The sequence below is a fragment of the Grampus griseus genome (assembly GCF_964374135.1).
Source record: "Grampus griseus genome assembly, chromosome: 1".
NCBI classification, from domain to species: Eukaryota; Metazoa; Chordata; class Mammalia; order Artiodactyla; family Delphinidae; genus Grampus; species Grampus griseus.
In genome coordinates, this window is record NC_139017.1 from 108,298,013 (window position 1) to 108,325,279 (window position 27,267).

Consider the following 27,267-nt stretch of genomic DNA (forward strand, 5'->3'; position numbering starts at 1 on the left):
TATTGAGAAATAATGACCACAATAAGAATAATATTCTTCTTAAGGGTATGTTCATTAGAGTTGTCATGCACACAGGAGTATAACACAAAAAGTTAGAATGTGACAAACATACTTCACATCTAGGCTACTTAGAAGATACTGACTTTGGTGGATAGTACAAAGGTGGACTTTGTGCTGCCTCAGTATTTTTATTTTAAAAATGCAAGACCATTACATTAACTATAATTAGAGATTTTAGGTGAGCCAAAACATCATTTAAACATTTCACTTATTTGGGAAAGAAGCCCAGGATAACTCCCAAACCTGGGCAGTGTATCAACAGTAGGCTTTCAGAACACCAACCCCTCCTTCATTTATTGAGGGTCTGGATGGATTTTCTGGGAGCTGCACCAGTCTTCATTTCTTATCTGTGTTATTTAGGGCGTCAGAGGCAGCCCAGGAAGAATGGGACTGGCTGGGTCTCCAGGTCCTCAAGGAGCAAAGGGTTCATCGGGCCTTCCAGGAAGCCCAGGAGTTCTAGGCCCGAAGGTACTTTCATGTTTGTTCTGATGGATGAGCAGTATTGACCATCCTTCCTGGCCCTGAGTTTACTGGCTAGATCACAGGATGGTAAGACTGATAGCTTTTAATAAAATTTGGCTAACATGAAAACACATTAGGAAAAAACGAAAGTGTGTGGACTTGACACAGCCATCTCCCGTGATAGTCACAGTGCATGTCATTTGCCAAAACTACTCATAAACCCAGGACTGGTGATGCTTTAAAAAATGTTCTTTGACTCATTTTGGTTCTTCTTTCCTTTCTGTCATCTTCATGTCATCTTCATGTCATCTTCTCTGCCAAAACAGAAAAATCTTATTTACTTCCAGTTGCATACTTTCTCAGTTATACTTCCTGTTCCCCTACTTCTGAACCTAACCAACCAATTAATAAATCTGATAGGAGTACAGATTATTTCTTAAAGTCAAAGTGATAATAATTGTCTTGCCTTAACATTCATTGCCAGGAGTATTGCCACATGGCAATAGGCTTTCCATACAAAACCTCTCTTAGAAATATCTCAGTGCAGATTTGACCCAGACAACCAAGAGACTAGTCCCGTATCTAATGCTATTTCATAAAAGACTAGGATTAAGACATTGGCACCCTCATCATTATTACATCTTAATTTGATTTTCAGAGTTCCACTTATAAAGAATTTCTAGGTATTCTGACCCATATGGGTAAACTGAAAATGATGACCCAGCAGCTTACTGTTTAAAGTTTGAGTTCTGTTAATGTTTATACCATGAATATCCCTTTCCACTGAAATACAAGATAGCTGACCAAATGCTAAACCTAGGAAAATAAATAAGAAAGATCCCTACCTTTTATGCGTGAATCTGCAAAAAAAAAAAAAAGATCCAGTTTGTCAAGTCCCAAAGCTGTATCTTTATCTCAATACAGTGAAGGATAATTTGCTAATCTTAAAGCTTTGGTCAAAGTCTACCAAGCATCATTTTTCATTACCTTATCTATAAACTCCACATGATTCTTGTTTATTTTTAGAAATGGTAAAAGCTATTGCAACCCTCACTTCAAAAACAAAATAAAAATAAATTTTAAAAGGACTTGACTTTTTAAAATAAAATAATGATAATAAAGTATGTCTTAAAAGTGAACTTTTAGGGGATAAAGAGGACTGGTATCAAAGGAATCTTGGGAAACAGATAATTGAAATTTCTTAATGATGGAATTGAAAAGATACTCATGGCAAAAACCAGGGTTCACACTTCAAGAGATTCTGCTCTGTTTCTGATATCAGATAGCTGAATCATCTCTGTATGTAAGAAAAACACAGCAAAATAATTTCAATTCAAATAAAATAAAAGTTCCATCGCATACAAACGCCTCCACACATCCTACACCCTCACTATTCTCTCTGTAGCCCCACTATCCTCCTCCTACTTTTGCAGGCCCCCTCTTCCCTCCTCTTTCCACAGTCATGACCACAATCTCTGGAATTCTATTTCCCTGCTGCCACACTTCTCGTTCATTGTAATCAAATATTATGTGTATGGAAACTATTGGTGGGGAGAACGATCATGCAGATTTTGACTTCTCTAGTGCCTTGTACACATGCCTGAGGATGGGCCAGTATTTAGATTTCATTTAAAAGCCAATATGTTTACAGGTTCTAAAGTCAAGATAACCTTTCTTTTATTGTTTTGTCCGTAGGGTGAACAAGGGCTACCTGGTCAACCTGGAATTCCAGGTAAAAGAGGTCACCGAGGAGCACAAGGTGATCAAGGACCATGTGGAGAGCCTGGCATGAAAGGGCAGTCTGTAGGTGACAACTCAGAAATTCATTAAGCACTTATTCTACAGACCAGGCCAACATCGTACAATAATGGTTATCATATCTATTCACATTGCAGGGAGAACGTGGTATTCAAGGTTTGACAGGTTTCCAAGGATTCCCAGGCCCCAAAGTATGTTTACATATTTTCTGCTCATTTCTGGCTATGTTGAAATACCAATGTTGAAATACCAATGTTCAACATCTGTTCAAAAAACAGATGTTGAAATACCAATATTTAATCTCTGACTTGAGCTTTTGTTTTTTTAATCGCAAAATTTCAGTTGGTACAGAGTAATATATTTGAGTTTTGAATATGTTAATTTTGACTTATGTAACTATATATTTTCCTAGCAATTTTATGGAATAATTAGCTTTTGTCTCTTCTCATTCTGTTTTCCCAAACATTTTATTTGAAAAATTTGAAACATAAAGTTGAGAGAATGAGTAAACACCTATATACCTATTACCTAAATTCTACCAAAACATTTTACTCTACTTGCTTGACTATGTACCTACCCATCTATTTATACCTCCTCCTCTCTCCATCCATTTTTGATGTATTTTGAAGTAAACTGTAGACCTCAGTACAATTCCTCCAAAATACTTAAGCCTGTACTTAACTATCAAGTTCCATTTTTAAGAGCCAATTCTTAATACGTTGGTACAAGGTTATTTCATGTACTAAATGTTCATATTTTGGCTTTTTTTTAATTGTGTTTCTAGGGTCCTGAGGGAGATGCTGGCATTGTTGGAATATCAGGTCCTAAAGGTCCTATTGGACAGAGGGTAAGTATGAAGTCGTTCTGCCTCCCCAGATATTGTGATTCTTTGTTGACTACAGGAATTAGGGTTAAGAACTCTAAAATAAATATACTCCAAATTAATAACTTTAAAAAATGACTCTTAAAACAGAAACTCATTAGAGCACATGCAGACATTCTCAACCTTTTTCAGTTCTTTTGTTAGTTTGAGCAAAAGACCTCACAGACCACCTGTACTGCCCAGTTCTTACTTTAAAAAAAAGAATTAATGTAACTACTGGATAATATATTTATTAACTCATACCAGTTAATAAATATATTATAAAAAACATAAAGCAGTTTCATGTTATAAGCATTAATATAACCAGGGACTAGAGACCACCCCCATGTACCACCTGGAGGAGGCTTGTCTATGACCAGAGCTTCTCAGACCACACTTTGAAAAATGTTTCCCAATAGCTGTGTTTCCTCTGCTCAGGGGTGGGTATCCCCAGAGAGTAACGAGAAACTCCTTAAAGAGCTGGAAAGGTCAGGGCTCTGAAGAACTCCAGTTAGCTGTTTAGTGCCTGAAATTGCAAACTGTAGTGAACGTAAATAGGATAGATAAGTCACCAGCAGTAACTGGTTATTGTTTTTGTTTGTTTGCTTTTTTATTAACCACACTCTCCTAACTGATGAGATGATCTATAAAACTAAAGAGAAAAAAGGTTAAAAATAAAAGCCAAGCACTGGTTTGACTGTGGTAGTAGCACCTCTACGGCTAACAGCAGCTGCTAAGGCAAGGGTGGAGAGAGCTGAGAGGAAGGAGAGCAGTGCAGATAGAGGAGAACTGAGTCTTGAAGAAGAATTTTAAAACTGAAAACCACTATCTTGTGCAAATATTAAATGAAAAGTCAAATTTTTAAAATCCTACGCCGCTTCCCTAACTCTTATAATAAATTATTTCCTATAATACAAAGAGCAGTGTTATCATGGGCAATGTTTATTTAAAGACCCGTCTCAACATTTCTCCAGGTGCAAATGTATTAGTTATTTTTATGATTTCTGAAGAACCATGGAAAGCTTGTGCTTTTAGGTAAAGTCCAATTCTTTATCATCCACAGGTGGGTTATGTATGGATAGGCTTCTCTGTAATAAATATTGGTTTTAAGTTCTTACATAAAGTTCCCCAGTAATTAAATTCATTCATTCTGATTTTATTAAGTTCTCAATTAATTAAATCCTTTCTTTATATTGTCAAAGAGAAGTTGGCTGCCTGCCTAGCCTCTGTCCTAAGCAAAGTCATATGAGGTGCTGTGTCTCTATAAGCCAGGATCTGAACCTATACTGCTTTGCAGCTCCAGAAATTTTATCAGCTCTCCAATAGTAAGGTTATGGTAACTAGTTCACAAATACTAATTTATAAGTGCAGATATTCCTATTAAGTCATTGTAGAGACAAGTGAAAAGTCTTGCTAGGTTAATATTTAGCAAAAAACTATTATGTACCGGGTACTGGTGTTCAGTTTATGTCCCTATATCATTTACTCCTCATAAAAATCCTGTGAGAGGTGCTATTATCCCCATTTTGCTGGTAGGGAAACTAAATCTCTGAAAGGTAATTTGCGGAAAGTCATATGTGGCTAGTATGTAGAGGAGCTGGAATTTGAATCCACATCTGATTGACTGAATAATATGTACACATCATTATTTCAGAGAGTTAGATCATGGTCAAATTTATTAGACTGACACTTTCTTGGCTTTTTTTTTTCCCCAGTAATAAGCCAATCTAGAGGATATATTTGATTAGGATAAGAAATCAAGCCTCTTGATTGTGGACCTTTGTGATTTGGGAACCATATTTAAAAATTATCACTTAAAGTAGATCTTCATATTTAAAAGTGCTTTCATTAGATTTACTTTTTAGAGTATCAGGTAATTTCTCTCATTCTAAGCCAACTTAATCTTAAAGCTATTTGTCAATAGACTGAATGGCATTATAATTATCTCCACTGAGTATTTTCTGTATCTTGGCAGGAGCTGGACAAAGAGAAAGCCTGTTAGATAGCCACATTTATATATGCCACGTTAAGTGGAGCTAGAAACATTGAAATTTGAAGCTAGTGGTAGCGGGGGTGGAGGTTGAGGGAAAATAACTAAAACATGTATTTTGTATTCATTAAGAAATGACAGGCTCCATTTTTAGTTTGGGAGGAGTTGACCAGAGATCCAGCTTATTCAAGGTTACCTTCGTAATCAAATAGCAGCTTACACTTTCAAAACTGTTTTTCACATTTAGTTCTCACAATGGCCCTGTGAAGTAGGCATTCTTATTTTACTGATGAAGAAGCCAGAAGTTTAACTGGTCACAAATGATGCCCTCTGGTTCTTTCCCATAATTTCTCTCAATTCCATGCTACATGTCACCCAAATATCTGCTTGTTCAACATCTATAAATAAATTTATTCAAAATTTTGTCCATGACTCTACATAGTCTTTGTTACATAAAGTAATTGCATTTGTTATGCAATGACACATATATAAAATGGCACCACTGAAGCTATCACCACATAAAAATTGTAATGCTGATTTATCAGTTTGTTAGAAATTAGAGATTAATTCTCCTCATGGGAAACCATAATAATATGCAGAATTGCATCAAATCAAAATTACTATGATTTCTGCCAATAACATAAGATTTTGTAATAAAAACTGGAATTATGTGGACATGGACTATTTTGCCATTGTGCAAGAAATTTTCTAGAATTTTCCTGAATTATACTGGCATTGAGACTGACTGTTTTCTTTTTTTTTTTAACCCCAACAGGGAAACACTGGCCCCCTTGGCAGAGAAGGTATAATGGGCCCAACAGGTAGAACTGTAAGTTTGTCACAATACAGGTTTTTTTTTTTCCTTTTATATATATATATATATATATATATATATATATTTTTTTTTTTTTTTTTACTTAATCCTATTCTAGAGTAATCCACAAGGGATCACCCTGGGTATTTGAGAAGCAAGGATAAAAACAGATGTACATTTTCATCTGGAAGGTTATTCTTGAGAACTTAGAAATCTAATGTAATGAAAAGGTGTACAGAGTGAGGTAGGCACTTAAAACTGAAGTTGAGAAAGGAAAGTAGCACTGGGTGGAGGAGGAGGGGTTGAGCATTATAAGCACAGGGGTGATCACTAAAGCAACAGAAAGAATCCATTTTCTGAAAGAGGGAGAATAAGAAAAGGTACGCATACAGCCAAGATTTGAGTCTTTGGAAGTGCCCACAATAAAGGGATGAAATAGTTGGTGGGAAGAGCAGGAAAACCAGAAAAGCACAAGGTTAAGCTCAGTTTCGAGAAAGGAGTAGCTAACCGTGATCTTTAAGAGAATACATTGCAGTGGAAGACGGAGTACAGCTTTCAGTGAGGAAGGAAGTAAATAAAAATATTTAATAATAACTTTTCTCAAACTTTTGGAGTAGGTATGATTATTTGCATTCAAGACATAAGGAAACAGATGACATTTATAGTAGTTCACCTAATTTAAGATAATACAGGTAGTGAATCATATAGATGATATTTCCTACTTCAAGAGCAGTGCTCTTTCCACTCCATTCAAGCTATGTCTGGAGAGGAAACTGAGAGAGTTAACATATGCCAGGGCCTTAGGGAATCTTGCTATAAAATAAAACAGAAATAAGACAGTGAGGTGGTCACAGGAGGGTTTTACAATACTAACAGTAGTATAAACATACAAGAGGAAAACTGAGGCTTGGAAAGGAAAGATTCATTCTCTGCAGGGAATCAGTATTTTGAATCATTTGGAAGTGTTGTGTCTATAGACACAGAGTTTTAAAATATAAAAGAGAATGTTTCAAATATTAAGTATCACTGTTCTCATTGATAAATTTAGAGAAGAATTCACCACCAAAGTTTCTGGCTTTTTAATTTAAAAAAATGAAATGTGTAATTCAATATTTCTCTAGATTTGCAGCATTTACCACTCAGAGCTATATAGTCTAAGTGGGAGGTTATAAGTGGGAGAAATCTCATATTTCAGTGGGTGGTTGGTTCTTCAGCAAGCTAAGGAACACATACTGTTCTGATTATGGAATGATTGTTCTCCTCTGTCAAAAATGTGAAATATTAATTGGCTAAGGAAAATATGATAAAGAAATGGCTCAGTTAAAATATCTTACTGTGCTTTGTTTATAGATAGTTCTTAAAGGCCCTTATAATGCTCAGCATGTACATCAAATTTTTTCCATCTATTTTTTCTATTCTAAGAAGAAACTTCTAAGGAAAGCTCACTATGAAAGAATAAGAATTTGAGAATGGCCAAAACACACTGTGGAAAAAAATAGTGGTGGGGGATGGAGGACTTGCTTTTCCAAAAAGGAAAACATTACTTCAGAGTCTTTGTAAATGACACTATGTGTTAGTACAAAGAATAGATCATTGTAACAGGCTAGAGCCCAGAATTAGATCTCAGACTAAATAGGAATTTAATTACAATGAAAATGGTATATCAGTTAGGATGATTTGGACTGCAAGTAATAGGAACCCTGAATCAAACTGGCATTAACAATAAGGAAACTTCTATCTCATTATGGGAATCCCAGAGTTAGGAAGGGCTTCAGATTTGGTTAATTTGGCGACTTAATCATGTTATCCAAGACTATTTCCATACATCTGCTCTGCCATCCTGAATGCTACCTTTATAATTAGGCTTAGGGCAAATGACTACAATTTCTCAGGAATCACATCTAGATATAATTATCCAAAGTGAAAAAGTGAACTGTATCCCTTGTCTTGGGAAAAATTAAACTTTTTCTATAAGTCTCCATTTACATTTTTGTTTCTCACGTCTATTAATCAGCCACACACCCATTCCTATAACAGTGGTAGGGAAGGGAGACGAAATTCCTTTTAGTCTTACTACTGCTATAAGAAATTTTAACCCTATTTCACCCAATTTTTTAAAAATCTCAGATGAACTTTTAAAGACTTTGTTAAAAAAAAAAAGAAAGAAGCAATTAAAAATCTCAGAAAAATCATCTAGGAAACTAAAGTATAGCTTAAGGGTTGGGGAGACCTTTTATATAAGATAGGAAATGTGAAAATTATAAAAGAACAGAAGACATATTTGAATGCTTGAAAATTTTTAATTTTTATGGCAAAAGATTCCATAAGTAAAACTAATATAATTGAGAAAAAGTAACTGCAAAGCATATACCATATAATGGGTAATATAAAGAGCTTTACAAATTGGTATGAAAAAGAAAATTTAGTAGAGAATTGAAGAATAAATCCAAAAGGTCAGTAATTATTTGAAAAACCAGTCTTCTAACTTTTAGTCAGAGAAATGCAAATTAAGGTAATAATGAGATATTACATCTAACCTCTCAGAAAGGGCTGTAGGAAGAAAGGTATTTTTGTTTATCACTAATAGAAATCTGAATTACAGCCTTTATGGAAAGGTATTTGTTAAAATATATGTACATATACCCTATGACCAAGCAGTTCCACTTTGAGGAATTTGTCCCATATAAATAAAAGTACCCAATACACTAGGGAAATTTTACAAAGCTTTTTTTCACAGCACTGTTTGTAATGGCAAAAAAAAAAAAAAAAGTATGAAATCACATGAATGCTCATCTGTAGAGGAATGCTTGAGTAAACTCTGATCTATCCACTTTGTGGAATATTAATGCAACTATTAAAAATAATTATTGTATCTAGTTTGGCTGACTTGCAGTTGTTTCATGATGTATTATTAAGCATGAAAAATGTGATGCATAGAAGAGTATATAATATCAACATTATAAAACATGACCAATCACCCCATACACATGTAAATACACGTGTCAATATCTGATTAGAAAAAAAGTATGAAGCGATATGTACCACGTTGTTAATACTGGATTGGAGGTGGAGGAGGGCATAAAAAAAGTTCTGTAAAGATATCTTAAAAATCAGCTTTTTAAAGTTGATATAGTAGTTTGAAATGAATTAAGGACAAGATAGGAAACACAAAAGAAGTAATATAGTGAATAATAATGAAACAGTATTTTTAGCCTGCAAGATTAACAAAAAGTGATAGTACATCATAGCATGTATCAGAAGAAACATGCATTCCCATATATTGCAAGTGTGAATGCAATTTCAAACAAACTTTCTGGAGGACAATTTTTATCAAAAATTTTTAAGAGTGCAAGGATATTTATCACAGTGCTGTTTATCATGACAAAAATTAGAAAAAAATTTAATAGGCAATTCATTTAAAATATCATACTTTTTAAAATACTGGTAAGCATTATGGTTAGGTGGGAATTGTAGATTGATATAGAAAAGCATTAATATTTTGAAGGTGCAAATTCAGGTTACAGAAAAGATGAGTAGTATTATCTCATTTTTTAATAAAAAAATACACAATTTCCACAAGGAACATGAAAATATTAACAGGAATAACAGTAGTGACATCCAGCAACAGCAGAGTTCACATTGTCTTCAAGTGCACATGGAACATTCACTGAAATAAACCATATTTTAGATCATAAAACAAATTTTACTAAACTTAAAATAACAGAAGTCATGTAAGGTATATTCTCTGGCCATAACAGAATTAAACTAAGAATCAATAAACTAGAAAGATAATAGGAAAATCCCCAAACACTTGAAAATTAAACCTCACACTTCTAAATAATTCAAGGACCAGAGTGTCTCAAAGAAAGTTAGAAAATATTTTGAATTGACTGAAACTGTATACACAACGTATCAAAATTTATGGGATATAGCTCAGAAGGAGCTATAAAAAAAGAAAGAAGATAAAAAGAAGATAAAAAAGAAGATAAGAAAGAAAAAAAGAAGATAAAAGAGAAGGAGGAAACCACCCTGGAAGCAGGGTTTTTCAAAGGCTGAGAGAAACAAATATTAGAAGAATTTAACTTTCTTAATTTTCTTTCTAAATTATTTTGCCTTTGATTGTCAGATCAGCTGTTTTGACTTAACTGAATGAATAAGTAGCATAACCCTCACTTTAAGGTGGAACTAGGCATAGCAAAACAGACATGGTGAGTCAGTAGATTGTATTTGTTTTGCTTTAACTTAGGAAATCAGAATTTATATAACTTTAACTAAACAGGTCTTGCTAGATAGGAAAAAACCCAACAGAAATTATCATGTTTCTGGATACAGCCTCAACTACATTTGATAAATAACTATCAACAACACTAAACTAACATTTTATTTTTCTTTCAGGGACCCAGAGGTGAAAAAGGCTTTAGAGGTGAAACTGTAAGTTTAACTAAATTTGTGGTAATAGTATCACTGGTCACTAGGTTATAAGCTCTATGAAAGCAAGGACCTTTTTTGATTTTTTCATTATTATGTCCCTTATACTTGTGGAATGAAAATAAAATTACAGTTTTCAGGAAGAAAACTAACCTATATGTAGAACTAACCTATATGGTATATTGCAGTGAAACCTGATAAGCCCTAAACATGCTTAAGAATCTGTCAGTCACATTCTTTCCAAATCACTGTGTGAAGTTGAATATTTGCCTTCTCAGGCATCAGGAGAGGAGGTGTGAGCCTTCTTCACTGGTGCCAGAACAGGAGGACTGTCAAGTCACTTTAGATATATACCACCAGATCCAGTCAGCACCCAAGAGGGCTGCAAAGCAGAAGCAAATCATTAGTTGTATATTTCAGCCAACTGGAAACAATGGTGAGAGGATGGGCAAAAGGTACACAGCATTTTCAGGACTAAATGGCTTACACTGGCACTATTTCCTATTTTTCTTGGATGTCAATTCTTCCAAGTTAAAGAAGATATTTTGTAAAGGGGCCACTGTCCCAGCAGAACTTATTAAAGCAGCAGTCATAAACAGAGGGCATGCATGGAGTGAAATGAGGGGTACTGAAACCAAATATAGAAGGCATATAGGAATAAACTTGAAGATAGCATTAAAGTCTTGCTTAAAAGGTCATGATATTATGTAGTGACAGCTGAGATCTTTGCTTTTCACCATAGGGTAAGCTTGGGGCTCAGAGTAAGTAAATTATAGTTTTATTAGTTTGCTGAGGAAGGAAATTTATGTGATTTCAGATAGCCTAAGAATCCTCAAAGGGTATTAAAATAGATGTGTTTAATTTGCAGCAATGTGTCCCTTATATTTTCTCAGCAGACTTACTTAACAGGAAGCAAGGATGTTTGCACACAGTGAAGCTATATGCCCCCACCCCCCACTCCCGCAGGAGAAGTGGAAAGGGAAAAGAAAAAATAGGGAGGCTTGGAATTAACCCATATTCCATACCTGTCTCCAACTGCCTCCCTGACCTATCCTCTCCAAGTACTGTGGCTAGAACGTAAGCTCCATCAAGATAGGAAACCTCGAGTGCCTATGACAATGGCTGTCACAAGCATTTCATGTGAAAAAAATTCCCTATTTGTACACGTATGTGACCTTCTTTCTCCAGATACAAAACATTAAGAAGAAAAATGATAAAAGGCTTGAAAATCACAGTTCTAAAGTGAATCTTGGAGATTACCTTCACCACACCTATTATGTTACACTCGAGATATCTGAGATCCATATGTGCAGCAGCTCCCTCAAGGACATGCAGCTAATTAGGTACAGAGATAAGACCAGAGCCCAGATCTTCCAAATCCCAGGCTACTGTGCTTTTCTATTAATCATAGTACCTCTCAGAAAATAAGGGTTAGGAGCAACTTGGGTAAGGAAGATGGTATGTACACATCCTTCACCTACTTTAAGAGCAGCCCACATACAGATTCCACATGAATGGATTCCTGATACGCAGTTATCCCCTAGGGCTTATAGGGCATAACTCATGAATTCACTCATTCCATCTTAATCACATTACTGTCTAATAATAAATCTTATTTAATATTACTAAACTCCCAATTAAACCCTCTAAACCAGTGGTTCTCAACCAGGAGCCATTTTGCTCCCCCTCCCAGGAGACATTTGGCAATGTGTGGAGACATTTTTGGTTGTCACAACTGGAGAAAAGGGAAAGGTTGCTAGTGGCATCTAGTGTGCAGAGACCAGGGATGCTGCTAAGCATCTACCGTGCAAGCTTCTCAGTTTAAGAATGAGGAAAGGGAAGCTCTCTGTACATAAGCCAGCCTAAAGTAAAGATCCTGAAACTAAAGATTGCATTTATGTAAAGGCAAAGTCTAACACAGTCAGGTTTAAGGACATACACTTACCAGTATTTTTCAAATTTAATGAAAAAAATATGTTACTTTTGAAGGATCATATGGGAATTGTGGGATTAAATGGAGAGACAGTCTATTTTCAAAGGTAGTGCTTTCACTACAGCCAAATAACCACTATAACCATTCACATTAATTTGGTTCCCCTATAGGAAATTAACATAGACAATTGTAGTCTTATTATAAACTGTATGATAACCTTCTTTATATACTTGTTTATATAATATCTAGAGAGAGTGAATCACTTTTCCTTAGTGGTGGGTTAGGTAGAAGAATAAAAAAGAATAAATACTATATTGTTGGAATAATATTTTGTTTTACTTGGCCTTATTCTATGCATTTGCTTCACTGGGGTTGTCCTGTCCTGTCTTGTTTGGTTTGAAGTATTTCATTTTATCATATTTGTGATGATCTGACTCGTTCTGGGTAACAAGCTGAAGTGAACTCAGTAAAAACAGTTTCTTCTTTCTATGACAAAATGCTTTTTCACAGTCAAAGATAAGGTAGATATTTTGTACTGAACCTTCAGTGAGATTTTGCAAATGTCAGAAATATGCTAAGTAGAGTAAAATGTCAACTGTTTATTTTTACAATGCTGATCCAAAATGGAGAAACTTACTCAGCCAATTTCACTCTTGAGCCTCTGTATATTTAAATTTATTTATTTATTTTTGGCTGTGTTGGGTCTTCGTTTCTGTGCGAGGGCTTTCTCTAGTTGTGGCAAGCGGGGGGCCACTCTTCATCGCGGTGCGCGGGCCTCTCACTGTCGCGGCCTCTCTTGTTGCGGAGCACAGGCTCCAGACGCGCAGGCTCAGTAATTGTGGCTCACGGGCCCAGTTGTCCCGCGGCATGTGGGATCTTCCCAGACCAGGGCTCGAACCCGTATCCCCTGCATTGGCAGGCAGATTCTCAACCACTGCGCCACCGGGGAAGACCGAGCCTCTGTATATTTAAAAGGCTGTCTCCAACATGAAATCTCCCTAACTTGCCATGCCACTTCTGAGGTAAAAGTCTGATGCATTTTCTGCTTTAACCTATAATCATAAACCAGGCAAACTAAGAAATGCCCAGCAGGCATGGTGTTGGAGTACTCTATCCTTTTTAAGTTACTATGTGTTGTTTGTTCTTATTGTCACAGTATATTTAGAATCAACAGCTTTGGCAATAAAAGATACTTAAGTCAAGCATAGCATTAACATTATTCAAAACTCAGCTGAAGATAAATTTTGCTTTGCCATCTTTTAACCATAATCTGAATTTGACTCAGTGTAGTCTTAACATTCAATTGACCATCCAGTAAGTTAAATTTTGAGCATTCTTAACAGTGATTACTGTTGTTTCGTTCTGAAAAATGTCAGCATAACTTTTCACATTTTACTATATACCTTTCAACTATTCTAATTTCTAAATCAGTACTAGTTAAACATTATTCATTCATTCGTTACCAATCTTTGAACACCTACTATGTATTAGGCACTATTCCTGTTCCAGAAAATGAGAGGATGACTAAGACACTTTTAAAGGTCTGTAGGGACTTTCCTATTTGTTACGTACTATGGAATGCAGAAGTGGTTAGTTGAAGAAGAAGGTGGCAAGGTGGGTATATAGTTTTAAAGAAGTATTGGAAGAGGAATGGGAACTGAATAGACAGAAAAGGTAAGGAGAAGCATTCCTGGTCGAGGAAATAGCACATGCGGGAGAATTCATGTGTGAAAGAATTTGGACGATTCAGAGATCTGCAAGTGGTTGGTTACAGATGGGAGTGTAGGATGGGTTGGGGAGAGTAAGTGGAAATAAGGCCCAGACCTTGAAGAAGAGGCAGGGGTGCATATTGACTAAGAACATATACTTTTGTATTTAACTGACTTGGATTTTAATCCTATCTCTGCCCTTTACTTGCTGGTTACTTAGCCATTCCATTTTCTTAACTGCGAAGTAGAAATATAGCATACAACTTGGCATACAGTGAGTTCTAATAAATGAGCACACAGCTTGACACATAGTGAGCTCTCAGTAAATGGTATCTGTCACTGAAAAGAAGTTTATACTTTATCCACTAAACAGTAAAAAGCCATTGAAAGATTTTAATTAAATAATGATATGATTAGATTTCCATTTTATAAGTAGAATGTAGTTAGCATAGTAGAGAGAAGAAAGTCAGTAAGTCAAATTAGGAGTCCAGGCACAGCATGATATCTTAGTCAGCTGGGGCTCCTCTAACAAACTGCTGTGGGCAAAAAAAAATATTTATTTTTCATAGTACTGGAGACTGGGAAATCCAAGGTTAAGGTGCTCACAGATTCCATATATAATGAGGGTCCTCTACCTGGTTTGCAGATAGCTAGCTGCCTTCTTGCTATGACCTCACAAGGTAGAGAGAGAGCATCTCTCTTGTGTCTCTTCTTATAAGGGCACTACCACTCACAAAGGCTCCAAAGATTTAATTAGCTCCCAAAGACCCCACCTCTAAATATCATCACACTGGAGATTAGGGCTTCAATATATGCATGTAGGAGGGGACACAAACATTTAGTCCATAGCACATGATCAGCACTAAACTAAGAGAGTTGCTGTGAGGATGGAGTAGTAGTATTTTGGGAAGATTTGGAGGTCAAATCAACAGTAGTGGGTAACCAAATTATAGGTGGATGTTGAAGGAGAAGATGTCTAAGGACACTGAAGTTTCCATTTTTTACAATTAGTTGTATGGTAGATAGAAATAACAGGAAAAATAGAATTAACATTGTTAAATGTTACATTTATAAGTTTATTAAAATGAATAAATTTAGTTTCTAGTAATATCAACAAAACATGAGAGTATATATTCAGCTTGTTGATGAATGTGGGTGACAGCTGAGTTCAAGAACATATTACTTCAAAATACTAAAATAACTTTGAATCCTATCACTTGCCTCATATGAAAAGGCAATGATAGCAGCTGAATCTTAGTCATCTTGTTTATACCAAACCAAAAGCATTGTATATACATATTGTGCTTTGTCTCCATTTCTTCTAGGGTCCCCAAGGACCGAGAGGTCAACCAGGGCCTCCAGTGAGTTTATTTACATTTATATCTGTTTACCATTGATGCTTATATGCCTGCTTGGTTTGAGATATCTACTTAATAAATACTTTAAAAATCTTTTTATGTTATAGGGTCCACCTGGAGCATCAGGCCCAAGAGTAAGTTTTCTTGGTTTTGTTTATTTTATCTTAGTATAAGATAATTTTTTAGGGCTTCCCTGGTGGCACAGTGGTTGAGAGTCCGCCTGCCGATGCAGGGGACATGGGTTTGTGCCCCAGTCCGGGAAGATCCCACGTGCCGCGGAGCGGCTGGGCCCGTGAGCCATGGCCGCTGAGCCTGCGCGTCCGGAGCCTGTGCTCTGCAACGGGAGAGGCCACAACAGTGAGAGGCCCGTGTACCACAAAAAAAAAAAAAAAAAAAAAAGGTAATTTTTTAAAGCTTCTTCTATTAACTCCCTGTTAAAAGGTATCCCTATTGCCTACCTCTGTTCCTTTTGTTAATCTGATATAGAATCTTCCCAACTATAATAACACTTGAAATCCAAGCCTCAGAGTTCTTGTCTATAAAATGAGGATGGTATCTCTTACTTTCTTGGGTGGATTTGAGTTTTAAATAAGAAGTAAAGTACTCAGCACAATGTCTGACATAATTAATGCTCCAAAATACTAACTCCCTCCATTTCTTCCTGTTTCTGGGTCCTAGCTCTCCTTTTTCAAATGTTCTTTTTTGCCAACCAGAGTTATACACTTTTCAGCCTTTACATGAACTCTTCTCACTTGCTGCTGGCCATAGAAGCCCTGGAACTTCTCATGTATTTGCTCGTGACCAATCACAACCCAAAACTTGCTACTGCTATCTTTGAGGTGATACTTCCGTTACTTCATTATCAGCTATCATCTCCTGGCCTCAATGTTCCAAGACTGGTTTCTCTCATGCGTTGTATCCACTCTGCTACTCAGTAATATCTTTGTTTTCCTACTTTCTACAAAAGGTCTCCTTCTATCTTCAACCTCACCCATGCCCCATTCCTGCAGAATCAGAATCCTGGTCAAATGCAGTGGTCCTTGGTCAGATTTCCTGCTTAAAGGAAATCCGCTGTTGGCTACACTGTCCAAACAGATGGCCAGTCCTATGCCTTCCAAGCCTTACTTATTTCCACATGCTTCTCTGGTATCATTTGGATCTCTGAAAGTTCTACCTGGTGGATCACTGCGGTCCACTCCCAGCAGGTCAGGAACTCTTCATTCCCCTCAGCTTTTCATCAGGGCAAGGAGTAACTTTCAAGCAAAGTGCCACAGGAAGATGGTCTCCTTGGAAACAAGACACCTATTTCTCTATGATTTTTTAAAAATTACTCCCCCTTTCTGGCCATCTGACTGATGGGGATTGAAACCTTCCCTGGCATGAACATCAGTGGGCATGTCCTTTTTTAAATCTTTAGATTATTCTCCGCTTCTCTGTTCTTCCTTTCCTCCTGGATCCTCACAATGCATGGGTTAGAAAAACCCTCATCAGTTGCCTTCTCACCTTATAATGACTTTGATATATCATAGCTGCTTTCCTAATAAAGAACAAGTTCTAAAAGGTCATATATCATTGGCAAATTAGAGGTGTTCAGTGAAAACTTTCACATTGAAGTGCCAAATTTTGGGGCACCGCATCCCTCTCTCACTTGAAAAATGTTTGTATGTGTTCCTCTACAGCCAAAATGAATTAGGACATGTGAGAGGTTTCTGCTCTGAGAAAAATGTGGATAAGAATATATATTTTGAGGAATTATTAGGAGGATTAAATGAAAAAGTATATGTGCTTGACACATTATAGGTACTCAGCTAACATTAGTTTCTTTGTTTCCTTCTTCCCTTTCTCTCCTTTCTGTCTTCCTTGTTCCTGGCCAGTATGAAACCCAGTTTCTTTATACTGTCTTTCTGGGACTTGCAGAGACCACTGTAGGAAAGTGGCAGTGTAGCCTTGAAAAAAAGACTTTCAGAGTAGAAGTTTACATGCCAATAAGAAAATACCTACATATTCCTTCTAAACTCAAACTATGATCATATCTTCTGTGAAACTCTTCTTAATTCCATCCCCTCGCTGCACTGCAAGATAGAACTGATCACTTCCCCTTCTTCATTCATACTCATTTATTTTCATGCCCATTTCCATGTATTAGACTGTGAACTCTCTGAAGGTAAGCAATGTGTTCTGTATCTCTTTTCCATTCAAGCCCTTAAGAAGTGTCTACTGAATGAATGAATAAATGCAAACAGGCAAGTTGCAACTCTTAGAAAATTTCAGTGGGAATCCTCCAAGCCAGAAGACTTCACTTGGAGGGAAATAATGTCTAGAATGGAATAGGATCATATTAGAATTAGAGATAGAAGTCTTCTTAGTAATTATTTAGTAATTATTTTAGACTGAATTGTCACTCATTAGTTGGTGGATTATAAGATCAACATGGTGAGTCTCAGCATTCTTTTGAAATGAAATTAAAACAGAAAAATGTGGGGAGTGACTGTTTAACGGGTATAGGGTTTCTTTTAGAGGTGATGAAAATGTTGTGAAGTTAAATAGTGGTAATGGTTGCACAACACAGTGAATCTACCAGAGCAATAAACTGGATACTTTAAAATGACTAAAATGGTGAATTTTATGTTATGTGAATTTTACTCAATTTTTAAGAAAAGCACAAAAAAAGAACACCCTAGGACCTACTGTACAGCACAGAGAACTATATCCAATATCTTGTAATAACCTACAATGGAAAAGAATCTGAAAAATAATAGATAAATAGAGATATAAATAGAGATATAGATTATAATATGTATAACAATCACTTTGCTATACATCTGAAACTAACACATTGTAAATCAACTATACTTCAATTTAAAAAAAACATAATAAGTATATCACCACTAGTAGGGAAAAATATGTTTTGTAAACGTTTTCAGTTAAATATATGTTTGTGTGAACCTTATCATGATATAAAAATGTATTTATTACTATGGGTCAAGATAAAAAAAGTTTGAAAACCTCTAACCTAGTCCAGCCCCCTCTTTTTAAGACCTATAAGTAACTTGCTCAAGTTCCTAAAGTAGAATAGCTAAAAAGCAATGTTTCAGGAAAAGGAATATATATTGATGGTGCTTTTGAATTTGAGGATATTATCAGGGTGATGACCAGACCTCAGTGCACATGGTAAGATATTTAGAAACTGACCCAAAAAAAATTACAACAGGATGTCAAAGTTAACCACAAATGGTTGGTGGGATAAAGGATGGGTGTATGGGTGTGTGTGTGGGGGTGGGTGGGTGTGGGTGTGGGTGGGTGTGTGTGTGTGATGTGGGGAGTGGAAATAGTAAAAATTGAAAATCATTAAATGAGATAAGGAATTTTCAACTTAATGATACCAGTTAATGGGTCAGCTGTGAAACCTGGATTGGTGAATTGAGAGGTTGCAGCAGCTGCGGGTATCATCCTAGTTCCCTAGAACAAGCAATTTCCTCTACCATAGAGAGGTGCATGACCTGAAATCAGTTCCCACCCCATAAATGTTTTCACCATCGAGTGATCTTAAAATTTTAGATGGCTGGAAAATAACACTTCTTAAAGTACTGGGGTGCCCAGACTAGATCTGCATTTTACTCAAATAAATTGGAAAGGAACTGTGAATATTACGTCCCCTCAAGGTATAATGAATCCTCCTAATTTCTTTCATTTGTCCCACTAATCCTGGTAACTCCTTATTCTTGGTGCACGTTTTTATAAACCTTAAGCGATTTTCATTTGAGAATATGTTCTAACTAGAGTACATGGAGGAAGGTATTTCTTTTGGATTCCCTTATTGGACCTAATGAGAGTTTCACACTTAGGTGGGGACACTTAGATGTTGCTGAATGACTTCCCAGGCAAATCATCTTAATACCATCTCTATGGGCCTGCCCTCCCTAAAGGCTATCCTTGGGAAAAAATAAATTCAGCAAATTGAATGCCTACTATGTGCCAGGCATGAGCTAGGATTTGGGAATACACTGGCATTATAGGAATTAAAAATTTTATGAGTAGCCGAGTTTTATGACATTCTTTTCTTTCTAATGCCTATTGTGGGGGAAAAAACCCTGCCTTTTTCATTGAGTTGACATTTGTACTGTTGGTGGTTAAAATTGCTAGTACCTTAGCTTGAATCTAGTACCAAATGCTACACTACTAATCTACTAAAAGTCACTGTATTCTTCATTGCCACATTCTCAAAGAAAACGAACCATGGTCATTTTAATTAAGAATATCCTACAGTTTATTCATCCATCCAGTCCTCTATTCATGGGTGGTGTTGTTTCCAATCTTTTTCCTAATACAAACAGTATGCATGTCTTGTCCATATACATATTTTGTGGAATATCTCTAAGACCTGTTCCCAGAAGTGGGATGGTTAGCTGTAAGGGATAATGAGCATACTTATTTACTTATTATTTTTAATTGTGGTAAAATATACATAAAATGTATCATTTTAACCATCTTTAAGTGTACTCTTCAGTAGCATTAAGTACATTCACACCGCTGTGCAACTATCACCACCAGTCATCTCTAGAACTTTTTTCATCATCTAAGACTGAAACTCTGATCCATTAAACAGTAATTCCCCACTCCTCCCTTCCCCAGTCCCTAAAAACCTACCATTCTACTTTCTATCTCTCTATCAATTTGACTACTCTAGATACCTCCTATAAGTGGAAGCATATAGTATTTGAACATTTTTGTCTGGCTTTCTTCACTTAGCATAATGTCTTCAAGGTTAATCCATGTTGTAGCATGTGTCAGAATTTCTTTCCTTTTTAAGGCTGAATAATTTCCATTGTATGTATATACCACATTTTGTTTATCCAGATGGACACTTGGGTTGCTTCCACCTTTTTCTACTGTGAATAATGCTGCTATAAACATAGGTGTACAAATATCTGTTTGAGCCCCTGCCTTTTTTAAAAAATATATCTTTATTGGAGTATAACTGCGTCACAATACTGAGCTAGACCCTGTTGCACAACAAAATGAATCAGCCATATGCATATATACATCCACATATCCCCTCCCTCTTGAGCCCTCCTCCCACCCTCCCTATCCCACCCCTCTAGGTCGTCGCAAAGCACCGAGCTGATCTCCCTGTGCTACGCTGCTGCTTCCCACCAGCTAACTATTTTACATTTGGCACAGGACTCGTACTCAGATAACTATAAAACACTGATCAAACAAATCAAAGATGACATAAACAGATGGGGAAATATACCATGTTCTTGGATTGGAAGAATCAACATTGTGAAAATGACTATACTACCCAAAGCAATCTACAGATTCAGTGCAATCCCTATCAAATTAGCAATGGCATTCTTCACATAATTAGAACAAAAAATTTTACAATTTGTATGGAAACACAAAAGACCCTGAATAGCCAAAGCAATCTTGAGAAAGAAAAACGGAGCTGGAGAAATCAGGCTCCCTGACTTCAAACTATACTACAAAGCTATAGTAATCAAGACAGTATGGGGCTTCCCTGGTGGCACAGTGGTTAAGAATCCTCCTGCCAATGCAGGGGACAGGGGGTTGAGCCCTGGTCTGGGAAGATCCCACATGCCATGGAACCACTAAGCCCGTGCACCACAACTACTGAGCCTGCGCTCTAGAGCCCATGAGCCACAACTACTGAGCCTGCGTGCCACAACTACTGAAGCCCGTGGGCCTAGAGGCCATGCTCCGCAACAAGAAAATCCACCGCAATGAGAAGCCCAAGCACCACAACAAAGAGTAGCTCCCGCTTGCCGCAACTAGAGAAAGCCCACAAGCAGCAACGAAGACCCAACGCAGCCAAAAAAAAAAAAAAAAAGACAGTATGGTACTGGCACAAAAACATATGTCAATGGTACAGGATAGAAAGCCCAGAGATAAACCCACGCACGTAATGGCCACCTAATTTATGACAAGGCAGGAACATACAATGGAGAAAAGACAGCCTCTTCAATAAGTGGTGCTGGGAAAACTGGACAGCTATATGTAAAAAACTGAAATTAGGACACTACCTAACACCATACACAAAAATTAACTCCATATGGATTAAAGAGTCCCTGCCTTTAATTCATTTCCATATATACCCAGAAGTGAAACTGCTGGATCATATGGTAATTTTACGTTTAACTTTATGAGGAATTGCTATACTGTTTTCCATAGCAAGTACACCATTTCACATTCCCACCAATAGTACACAGGGTTCCAATTTCTCCAAATCCTCCCTCACGTTTGTTATATTCTGCTTGTTTGATTGATAACAGCCATCCTAAGGGGTGTGAAGTGGCAGATAACTGTGTTTTGACTTGAATTTCCTTGATGATTACAGATGTTAAGCATCTTTTCGTGTGCTCATTGGCTTATATGTATCTTCTTTGGCGAAACTGGCTTACATATCTTCTTCGGAAAAATGTCTTTTGCCCATTTTTGAATTGGGTTGCTTATTTTTGTTGTGTTGTTGAGTTATAGGAGTTCTTTATGCATTCTAAATGTTAATCCCTCATCATATATATGATTTGCAAATATTTTCTCCCATTCCTTTGGCTGCCATTTCACTCTGTTGATTTTTGCACAGAAGTTTTTGATGTAGTCCAATTTATCAGGGTTTTGTTGTTGTTGTTTTACCTTGCTTTAGGTTTCATCTCCAAGAAATCAGTGCCAAATCCAACGTCATGAAGCATTTCCCATATATTTTCTTCAAGAGTTTTATAGTTTTAGCTCTTACAGTTAATTATCTGATCCATTTTGAGTTAATTTTTGTTTATGATGTAGGTAGGAGTCTAACTTCATTCTTTTGCATGTGGATATCAAATTTTCCCAGCACTATTCCTTCCTTAGGGAATGGCCTTGGCACCCTTCTCAAAAATTATTTAACCATATATGTGAGGGTTTATTCTTGCACTCTATTCCATTGGTCTATACGTCTGTCTGTATGCCAGTACCACACTGTTTTGATTACTGTAGCTTTGTAGTAAGTTTTGAAAGTGAAGTGTGAGACCTCCAAGTTTGTTGTCCTTTTTCAAGATTGTTTGGCTGTTTGGGATCTATACTCTCTTTTATAGTTACCTGTATAGTTATCTTTACCAGTGCTCTTTATTTCTTCATGTGGATTCAAGTTTCTGCCTAGTATCCTTTATTTCAGTCCAAAGGACTCCCTTTATTATTTTTCTAGGGAAGTTTGCTAATGATAAATTACCTCAGCTTTTGTTTATCTGGGAATATCTTTTTTCCTCCTTTTTGAAGGATAGTTTTATTGGATATAGAATTTTTGGTTGATAGTCTTTTTCCTTCAGCACTCTGAATATGTCATCCTACTGCCTCTCACCTTTATGGTTTTTGATGAAAAATCTCATCCTTTGGATATGATGAGTCTCTTCTCTTTGCATTCAGGATTCACTCTTCTCTTCGCATTCAGGATTCTCTCTTTGTCTTTAGCTTTCAACAGTTTGATTATGATGTGTCTAGGGGAATTCATTGAGCTTCTTGGATGTGGAGATTAATGTTTTTCATCAAATTTGGCACATTTTCAGCCATTATTTTTTGAAATATTCTTTCTACCCCTATTTCTCTCTTCTTCTCTTCTGAGACTCCCATCATTCATGCATTGGTATGTTTTATGATGTCCTGTACATCTCTGAGCCTGTTCATTTTCTGCTTCATTTTTCTTTATATGACTCTGACTGGATAATCTCAATAAACTGTTTTCAGGTTCACTGATTCTTTCTTCTATCTACTGAAATCTACAGTTGAGCCTCTGTAGTAAATTTTGATTTCAGTTATTATTCAACTACAAAACTTCTACTTGGTTCTTTTCTATAATTTCTATTTTTTATTTGGTAAGACATCTTTTTCATACTTTCCTTTAGTTCTGTAGACATGGTTTACTTTAGTTCTTTGAACATACCTAAAATAGCTGAAGTTTTGTCTACTAAGTTCAACATCTGGGCTTTCTCAGGGACAATTTCTATTTCTATTGATTGCTTGGCTTTTTCCCATGTATAGGGGTCATACTTTAATGTTACTCAGCATGTCTTGTCATTTTTTTCTTGAAAACTGGACATTTTGAATAATATAAAATGGCATCTCTGGAAGTCAAATTCTTCACCCCAGCCTCAGTGTTTATTGTTGCTACTTGTTGTTTTTGTTGTTTGTTTAGTGACTTTTCCTAAAGGTATAAAGTCTGTATTCCTTGACATATGTGACCACTAAAGTCTCTACTCAGTTAGCTTAGTGGTCAGCTAAGGATTGGAGAGAGATTTCCTTAAATGCCAGAACCAGGAAGCCTCCCAGTTTTTGCCAAGGGTCTCTGTGAGCATGTTGGAGCATTCCTTCAGTGCTCAGCCAGGCAACTGACAACTATACCCGAGTTTTAATTTCCTATTTTCACAGAGCCTGAAGGTCAGCCAGAAGACAGAACTTAGGGCCTTCTTATGTTTTTCCTGATCATGTGCACAGCCCTATGCATGTACATGGACTTCTAGATTCCCAGGAATATGTCAGAGTTTTTTAGAATCCCTATGGACATCTCATTCCCTAGCTTTTCTTAGCCTATTGTTTGCCCCGACTGTTTTCTAATGTTTCCAGTAGCCACAAAGTTAAACAATTCCATCTAAATTTTTTTTTTAATGTTCCTTGGGAAAGACTTTTTGCACTGAGTGAGCTCTGAGTCAGGTAAAATAAAGACAGTCCTGCAAGTCTTTAAGGGAACCACCAGAAAGGTCAAATAATGACATTTCGCTGGAAATAAGGCTTTGAAGCAACTCCAGCCCCATTCTGCTCCCTCCTGTGGTTTCCAGGCTTCTTGTTTTCACTGCGATTGCAGGCTGTTGGTTTTCAAGGCTACCACAGAGCTGGAAAGAGAGGCATGGGAATAGGACAGATTAAAGCTTTACAAAGCTCACTGCCCTTTCTGAAATTAAGCTATTTTTCATAAATGCTCCCCAGGTTGCTGCAAGCATTTTGTTAATTTCTATAATTCTGAAAAACTTCATTCTTACATTTTTTTTCCATTTTTCTCATTGCTTTTATAAAAGAGAGAATTCTGGGAGGTCATTATGCCACCATTTTGCTGTCTCCTAGGTCTCTAATCTTTAGTACACATCTTTTTAATACTCTGTGTGATGAAATGGAAGAACATATAAAGCATTTCTGCATATTGAAGTACAATGGTTGCCTCAAATACAAGCACTTGTAGAATTGTTTCAGTTGCAAACTGAACTAGCTGCTTTTTTCATGGAACACCATTTTTACTTGACAGAATGATAATGTTATTCAGACATGAGTATTTGGCAGATATTTTCTTGAAAATGAATGAAGTGAGCCTGTCATTTCAAGGAAAACAACTGACAATTTGATACCAATGGTAAATTTCAAACTTTCAAGCAACAATAACAATTGAGGAATGCTTGTATCTATTACAAGTTTGACAACTTACCAGTACTTACATTTTTCTGATGAGATTGGTGATGATGTTAACGAATGTAATCTTTTGATATGACATAACGAAATGTGTCAGTCTTTGGAAAATCTGCATTATTTCATGAACCGTTATTTTCCAATGATCAATGCATGATTTTAACCAAAATCATGATTTTTACTAAAATCATGCATTGGTAAATGATTCTTCAAAGTTTAAGATAGATCAATAGATTTTAATATAAAAGAATATAAAATAGATACATTGTAGATATGGTTTCAGATTTCACATTTCAACTAACCTTCAAGAAACTACCACTTATCAAGTTCTGGTAGAATATCAAAGAAGAATATCCACAATTATCTGAAAAGGATACTAAAATAATCTTTTTTCCAACTACATATCTTTTTAAGGCTGGATTTTCTTCATACAGTTCAGCTAAAGTAACACTTTAATAGACTGAATATAGAAGCAAATATGAGAATCTAGCTATCTCCTATTAATCCAGACATTAAAGAGATGTACAAAAGTGTAAAACAGTACCGCTCTTCTCACTAATTTTTTGTTTGGAAAATAGTTATTTTTCATTTAAAAAAATGTTTATTTATATTAACATATAATGGATTTATTGTTTTAAGGCAATTAACACATAGTTTTAAAATTTATATTTTAATTCCTACTATGTTAAATATCAAAAGCTGTAATGCACATAAATATAAGTTCTTTAAAGCCCTTAATAATATTTAAAAGTACAAAAGGGTCCTGAGTCTGAAGCGCCTGAGAACTGCTTATTGCTAGTTTTTCTAAGATCAAAGCCCTAACCACAAACTGGAAAATATAAAGGTGGCTATTGTTTACTACTTAATTCAGTTGCCCATATTTAGTCCCAATATATTTTTGTGAGCCATGTCCAAAGTCTGCCAATTCTCGCAAGAATGATGGTCAGAATTATTTAATCTGCACAGAACATTTTATGCTAAGCCTTTCTTCTTCTTGAATAGGCCATGCTTTTCTATCTCACTGCCTTTGTGCAAAGTTGTTACCTCTGCTTGGAAAGCTCTCCCAGCCCTTCTCCTAACAATTCATATTTATTCTTCAGATCTCAGCTCAAATATCACCACCTCAGGGAAGCCTATGCTGATCTAGTCCTTCCAAATCTCTTATATCCCCCAGATTTCATACTCCGTAATTTCTCTCATAGGTCCATGCACTTTTCTTTTATAGCACGTATCACAATTTGTAAATGTGTATTTTTGAGATTGATTAATGCCTTTATCGACCTCTAAACTTTAGCTCTACAAGGGCAAGGTTGTTTTGTTTTGTATTGTTTGCTTACCATTTTTTCCTCAATATGTGTTTGGCAGTGTACATATGCAGAATGAGTCAAGTATTTTCCAATATGAAAACCACATGTTGAGGCAAAGATGAGTACATTTTGTTGATTGTCCCATCATTTTAAATAGTTTTTCAAATTACCAACCATGAGTTATGAGAGATCTGTTGAAAAGAGTTTCTATTGTATGGGCTGCCAAGTAAAAAGATATCTCAGCAGTACAATCATTCTGAAAGAAATTAGATCGCTTGATTTGCTCACACAGATGCCATTTCACAGAACTTTCTCCCAACTCATGCTTCTTAGTTTCCAAGCTTTTTAAAAAATAAAATACGAAAAGACTTTTTACTAATGGTTAGGTTGGGTCTTTCTCTAAAAATATATTTTATTAAATGCAGGAGGAGATTGGATTCATGATGTATTATTTCTTTTGGGACTAATGATACTTTTTCCAACTTCAGAAATTGTTTTTAAGACCGCAGAAGTATCAGATTAAACTAATGTGGTGACTACCTCAGGACAGTAATATTTTATTCTATTTTCCTTCCAAGAATGTAACTGTTAAAAATTACTACAGTTATTTATTCTTCACTTTACAATTTATTAACTGAGGGGATCATATTTCATTCTTCTTCCATGTGAGTAACTTTTTTGTGTGTTTTCATGCAGCAGAGACAAATAGTTTTTCATTTGAGAACTCTAGACTTTGGTCCTGTTTTAATTAGGAGACTTTTGAGATTTGGATGAAAGCAGCATATTGTCCTTTCGGATAGTCAGGCAATACTTGCAAGATCTGTCTAACCATAAGAGTTACAAACCCCTTTTAGATAATAAGTCTAGTATACTTTAACAGCAGTGCTTTCAGAATTTATAGGCTTTACTTTAGAGCACTCAGTGTTGATCTTATTGCTGATCTCAAATGGTTTTGTTTTACACAGAAACAAATGGATATCAATGCTGCTATTCAAGCCCTGATTGAATCACATACTGCCCTACAGATGGAGGTAATATATCTGGCTTTATTTACACTAGCACTCTCAATCTACAAATTAAACAGAAATTTTTTTCAGAGGCCCAAATGTGACTTTATCTCAAAGCCTGTATTTAAAAGAGATTAA

At 36.0% G+C, this 27,267-nt stretch overlaps 1 protein-coding gene across 1 annotated transcript in view; it reads left to right on the forward strand.

The window, feature by feature from the left end:
* COL24A1 (collagen type XXIV alpha 1 chain) overlaps positions 1 to 27,267 on the forward strand; it is a gene marked incomplete at its 5' end in the record, with an annotated part of 394,608 nt that overhangs the window by 353,771 nt on the left and 13,570 nt on the right. Inside the window, 9 exons of the mRNA XM_082667637.1 lie at positions 421 to 528; positions 2,218 to 2,325; positions 2,418 to 2,471; positions 3,065 to 3,127; positions 5,908 to 5,961; positions 10,342 to 10,377; positions 15,342 to 15,377; positions 15,482 to 15,508; positions 27,088 to 27,153. Coding sequence (XP_082523763.1) covers positions 421 to 528; positions 2,218 to 2,325; positions 2,418 to 2,471; positions 3,065 to 3,127; positions 5,908 to 5,961; positions 10,342 to 10,377; positions 15,342 to 15,377; positions 15,482 to 15,508; positions 27,088 to 27,153 — 552 coding nt within the window. The remainder of the gene's footprint in view (positions 1 to 420; positions 529 to 2,217; positions 2,326 to 2,417; positions 2,472 to 3,064; positions 3,128 to 5,907; positions 5,962 to 10,341; positions 10,378 to 15,341; positions 15,378 to 15,481; positions 15,509 to 27,087; positions 27,154 to 27,267) is intronic.